Below are 6000 nucleotides of genomic sequence, written 5' to 3' on the forward strand. Positions count from 1 at the left end.
CCCCCCCCCCCAGCACCTCCGGCATCCACGGGTGCCACGGAGCGCAGGCTGTGGCCCTGGAACTGGAACTCAGAGCGATTCCGTGGCTAACGCAGCCTGGAGCCCCCTTGGCTCTGCAGAGCTGAGAGTGACAGCAAGGACCCGCCTCTCCCACCGAGCAGCTCCCAGATCCACGGGGTAAATCTGGAGGCCGGGGAGGATGGGAAGGATTCTCCAAGGGAGCCTGGCTCTGAAGCCCTGCAGGCCAGGGCTCGCTTACCTCCAGCTTGCTGTTATCCAGGCCAGACAAAGACATTTCCTCCATTTTCATTTGCAAACACTAGTGGAGAAGACGCTTTGAACACACATAGCACAGGCCCGGCTGGGATCCCCCTGCACAAAGAAGCGAGAAACCCGTCAGCAGGTGAGGGCACCGTTGAAGGGCAACTCGAGTCCCTCCGCCTGTGGCGAGCCAGGCAGGGATCTCCCTGTGGAAGGGGCGTCGTTCGAGAACGCTCCACCACAGACGGGCGGGATCAGCGACCCGCAGACAAGCGACACCCACACCTCGGCCACGCAGGAGGCTCCGTTTCCAGGCACCGACCTCCGCCCCGGCACACGGGGAGAGCAAGCGCCTCCGCCCGCAACCAAGCATGGACGGTGCCCAACCAGTGCTATTCGGAGCGTGTCAGGATCACCGACAAGCGCAGCCAGTTCTGAAACAAGATGGGAGGGCTGGGTACCACGGTAAGGAAAGCTGCTAGCATCACTCAATGCCCAGGGCTCCCCGCCGTGCTAGGAGCTGTGCAGATCGGCCCCATGGCCCAAAAGCCCTGGATACCAGTGACTCATGAAGCAGTGCCAGGTCAGAAGAGTAGCCCCAGCTGCTACCCAGACAGCCCCTCCTTTTGGAGAGCCTGCAAAAACAACAGCAGCGCCCCAGTTTTCCCTCCAGCCCCCCATTGCAGGCTGCAAGATTTGTAACTGCTCAATCAAAGCCAGGCCCTCCGCACCGCCTTGGGTCTGCCTGACACAGGAATTTTCAAATGCTGCGTCCCAGCAACGCCAGAACTGCAGGGCACGTCCTTGGCACTAGTGGGCAGAACCGCCCGGATTTTGGGGAGAAGAATCCGACAGCTGGAAGGGGGCGAACAGGGGACACACAGAGCCCCTGGCATCTAGTTCGCAAACCTGTCAGTGTCTACTGGAGCGGTAATTGTCTCCAGACAAGAGCACCGGTAGATGGCAGCCATTAGCACATTCCAGCACCCCACATCAGCTCTGCCCAGCCTCTCAGCAGTTTACCAAGTCAACACCCTTCCCACCCAGACAGGAAATAAAGGAAGAATAAGGGGGGGGGGGAAGGAACAGAGAGGGAAATGGGGGGGGGGGGAGATCCTGGCAAGAGATAGGAAGCGAGAGGCTGCAAGGAGCCCACCCCAAAATAGAGGGGGACAAGAGGGCAGCAGACAGAGCTGGGCAGGGAAACGAGGGATATGCGGAACTCCCCTCCCATGTGTGCCTGAGATGAGCTCAGCCAACAGAAACAAACCACCGGGCCCCTCCAGTTTGGGAAGCAATTAACAGCATTTCACCCAGTCTCTGAATCGCCATCACCTCTTCTCCCAAGCCTTGGGCCAGGGGATGGTACAGGATAGACAGCACGGCCCAGCACCTGGGGGGTGGGTCTGGGCCTCAGGAGACCCGTTCTAATCGCTGCTCTGCCACTGGCTTGCTGTGACCCCCTTGGGCAAGTCACTTTTCTGCATCTGTTTCCCCTCCCACCTTTTATTGGTCTTGTCTCTTGGCATCACAAGCTTTTTATTATTGCTCCCACCACTGCTCGCCTCTTAACAATAGAGCTCAAGGGTTAGTAACATTTCTCTCCCCCCCCCCCCCCCCATTTTTCAGATGGGAGAAACGGAGACACAGAGCAGCACAGCAACTTGCTCAAGGTGACCTAGCAGGCCAGGTATAGAAACTAAGTGTCCTGTATCCCAGCCCAGTGTTGTAGCCAATGGACCACAGAGCAGGGATAATCTGAGGCGGTGTACACGCAGTGCCTCTAGCCCTGGTCTCAGCTAGGGGCTCTAAAGCACTACCGCAATAGAAATAAATAAAAGGATCTCAAACCAGCTCCAAGCATAACACCCAAGACACCCATCCGGAGATGCCAAGCCCCAGGTCAGAGGGCAGGTGGAGCCAGAGCTAATAAGCCACTAGCGTGAGCTCTGGGGTTTCATTAGCTAGAAACGCAGTCTCTCCGTGAGGCCGACTCAGATAAACAGGGCCACTCCTAGGCTAGCAGAGCTCCTGCCTAGGAAAACAACAATCTAGACCCAGCAGCGAAGGCAAAGGGGAACGAGGAGCGAGACCGTGGTACTTGGGCCAGGACCGGAGCAGTAACATGTTGAGACACACCAGCGACGAGACAGTCTCTTGCCAGGAAGCTGCAAGCAAGGTGGAGAACAGGTCGCTCCTGCTATCTTTCCGCACCGACAGCCCCCTCTGCTACAGGGGTGCGCAGAGCCATCTGTCTGCTGGAGAAACATCACCTGGGCAGGACAGATCTGCACTGCTGCCCCCGGTCTGTTAGCACCTCCCTGAGTCTGCACACCCTGCAAGAGCCATGGGGCCGAGGCCTCACCACCAGCTACTGGAAGGGAAGGGGGGGGGGGAAGAAAAGGCATGTGTTCCCTGCTTCTGAGAAAAGGCACCCTTGATCTGCCCTTCTCCCCACCCCCTTTGTGGAATAGTCCACACAGAGGAACATGTCGCAAGGCCCCCCACTGGCTTCCCACCACCCTGGAGAAGTGCAGTTCTGCAGGAAGGGATACACCTGGGATGGCAGGAGCCGGACAGGTGTTAAGCAGCTTGCTCCCCAGCCTTGGCACTGAAGGCTGCCAGAGAAATGTCACATCAGATGCAAGTGGGCAGCCTGGGGGAAAGACGCCTCCCCGCCCCCCTCGCACATACCCAGGAAACAACCCAGCCATCCACTTAGGAGCCATATTGCCGGCTGCTGCCTCATGCCAATGGCAGGCCAGGGGGGCGCAGAGAGGAAAGCGGGGTGCGGAGGCAGCCCGAGGTCTGGGCCAGTCTCGGGGCGGGTGGCCAGGGAGAGCGCCCACCTCCCCGGCCGAAAGAGGAAATGCTGCTTTCAAAACTGGCCTCTTCCCTTCCCAGTGCATCTCCCCCAGGGCAGCTCCCCCACCCCCCGGCCGGCAGGGAGCGGCTTGCGGGCACAGGGGATGGGGTCGAAGGAGGGAGGCGCTCCCAGGGGGCTGCCAACACTTGGGGGGCTTCCCCCCAGCGGCCCATTGTTCGCAGCAGCCGCCTCCCAGGCTCGCGGCGCTTAACAAAAGGCAGCGAGCCACGGAGCCGGCCCCGGGGTCCTGCCCCTCTCGCCCAGCCCCTCCCTGCGTCCGCCAAGCCCCAGCGGCAGCCAGAGGGGCAGGACCCGGCGGCTGGCAACGCAGGACCCGCCCCGCGCACCTGGCTTGGAGCGAGGGCCACGCCGGGGCGGATGCTCAGTTGCCCCGCTGGGGGGGGGGGGGGGAAGAGAGGCGCCTCCCCCCCAGCCCTAAGGAGCTTCCGCCTGCCTCATGGGCTTGCCCCGGCGCCTGACCTGGGTCAGGTGAGACGCGGCCCCGGTGCCTCCGACCTGCCCCTCCCCAGCCTGACTCACTCCCCCGGGGGCCCGGCGGGAGGGGGCGCTGCTGCCCCCCCCCCCGGCTCAGTGACCTCGCCCCTCCCCCCGTTACTCACCCCGGCTGTGCGGAAGACGCGGGGGGGGGGGCCGCTCAGAGCCGAGCTCCCCGCTAGCAGCAGCGCCCGCCCCGCGCCCGGCTCCCCATGCCCGGCGGCGCCTCCCCGGGCGCATTCAGCGGGCGGCGGCCCCGGCCATGGTCCCGCACGCCGCGGCCCGGGGCAGCCGAGCCGCCCGCGCAGGCTGGGGGGGGCTCAGCCCGGCCCTGCAGCAGCCGCGGCGGCCCCGTCCCTAGCGCGCTCTCCGCCCGGGCGGCGGCAGCAGCATTTGCAGGCAGGCGCTGGGGGGGAGGGGGTGGCTTCTACCAGGCGCTCAACCTATACTGCTAGGCCGGGCGGTGGGCGGGCCGAGGCCGGGCTCACCCGCCAATAGGCGGGAGAGGCCGCTAGCCGGTGGCCAATCAGTGCAGCCGGCACCTTTTCACGCTGCTGTGCGCCGCGCGGAGCTGGCTACATTGTTGCAAGACGGCGAGTGTCAGAGGATTCCAGGGAGAGAGGCGGGGCTTGAAGCGGGCGGCGCACAAAGGGGCCGCGGGGGTGGGGCCACTTGCTCCCTCCTCCTCCGGGAAAACCACGCCTGCTCCCCCGTCTGGAGTCCCCCCGCCCCGCCCCGCGCTTGCCTGCCTGCTCCTCCCCTTCAGAGACTCCCCCCCCCACACACACACCTGCCTGCTCCTCCCCTTCAGAGACTCCCCCCCCACACACACACACCTGCCTGCTCCTCCCCTTCAGAGACTCCCCCCCCCACACACACACCTGCCTGCTCCTCCCCTTCAGAGACTCCCCCCCACACACACACACCTGCCTGCTCCTCCCCTTCAGAGACTCCCCCCCACACACACACACCTGCCTGCTCCTCCCCTTCAGAGACTCCCCCCCACACACACACACCTGCCTGCTCCTCCCCTTCAGAGACTCCCCCCCCCACACACACACCTGCCTGCTCCTCCCCTTCAGAGACCCCCCCACACACACACCTGCCTGCTCCTCCCCTTCAGAGACTCCCCCCCCACACACACACACCTGCCTGCTCCTCCCCTTCAGAGACTCCCCCCCACACACACCTGCCTGCTCCTCCCCTTCAGAGACTCCCCCCCCCACACACACACCTGCCTGCTCCTCCCCTTCAGAGACTCCCCCCACACACACACACCTGCCTGCTCCTCCCCTTCAGAGACTCCCCCCCACACACACACACCTGCCTGCTCCTCCCCTTCAGAGACTCCCCCCCCCACACACACACACCTGCCTGCTCCTCCCCTTCAGAGACTCCCCCCCACACACACACACCTGCCTGCTCCTCCCCTTCAGAGACTCCCCCCACACACACACACCTGCCTGCTCCTCCCCTTCAGAGACTCCCCCCCCACACACACACACCTGCCTGCTCCTCCCCTTCAGAGACTCCCCCCCACACACACACCTGCCTGCTCCTCCCCTTCAGAGACTCCCCCCCACACACACACCTGCCTGCTCCTCCCCTTCAGAGACTCCCCCCCACACACACACCTGCCTGCTCCTCCCCTTCAGAGACTCCCCCCCACACACACACACCTGCCTGCTCCTCCCCTTCAGAGACTCCCCCCCACACACACACACCTGCCTGCTCCTCCCCTTCAGAGACTCCCCCCCCCACACACACACCTGCCTGCTCCTCCCCTTCAGAGACTCCCCCCACACACACACACCTGCCTGCTCCTCCTCTTCAGAGACTCCCCCCCCCACACACACCTGCCTGCTCCTCCCCTTCAGAGACACCCCCCCCCACACACACACCTGCCTGCTCCTCCCCTTCAGAGACACCCCCACACACACACACCTGCCTGCTCCTCCCCTTCAGAGACTCCCCCCCACACACACACACCTGCCTGCTCCTCCCCTTCAGAGACTCCCCCCACACACACACACCTGCCTGCTCCTCCCCTTCAGAGACTCCCCCCCACACACACACACACCTGCCTGCTCCTCCCCTTCAGAGACTCCCCCCCCCCACACACACCTGCCTGCTCCTCCCCTTCAGAGACACCCCCCCCCACACACACACCTGCCTGCTCCTCCCCTTCAGAGACTCCCCCCCCACACACACACCTGCCTGCTCCTCCCCTTCAGAGACTCCCCCCCCACACACACACACCTGCCTGCTCCTCCCCTTCAGAGACTCCCCCACACACACACACCTGCCTGCTCCTCCCCTTCAGAGACTCCCCCCCACACACACACCTGCCTGCTCCTCCCCTTCAGAGACACCCCCCC

The 6000-nt window shown here is 64.1% G+C and overlaps 1 protein-coding gene across 3 annotated transcripts in view; it reads right to left on the reverse strand.

Annotated features, from left to right (window-relative positions):
• ATXN7L3 (ataxin 7 like 3) overlaps positions 1 to 4186 on the reverse strand; it is a 21139-nt gene extending 16953 nt beyond the window's left edge. Inside the window, exons 1-2 of one of the 3 annotated variants that reach the window (XM_075911204.2) lie at positions 4165 to 4186; positions 260 to 372 (exon numbers count right to left, since the gene is read on the reverse strand). In XM_075911204.2, coding sequence (XP_075767319.1) covers positions 260 to 310 — 51 coding nt within the window. In that variant the 5' untranslated portion in view covers positions 311 to 372; positions 4165 to 4186. Of the gene's footprint in view, positions 1 to 259; positions 373 to 3747; positions 4052 to 4164 lie in introns of those variants that run through there. The other 2 variants (XM_089773971.1, XM_075911203.2) reach the window with 2 other exon arrangements.
• Between the last annotated feature and the right edge of the window lie 1814 nt (positions 4187 to 6000).

Source organism: Pelodiscus sinensis, chromosome 29 (genome assembly GCF_052426305.1).
Source record: "Pelodiscus sinensis isolate ZL-2025 chromosome 29, ASM5242630v1, whole genome shotgun sequence".
Lineage (NCBI taxonomy): Eukaryota > Metazoa > Chordata > Testudines > Trionychidae > Pelodiscus > Pelodiscus sinensis.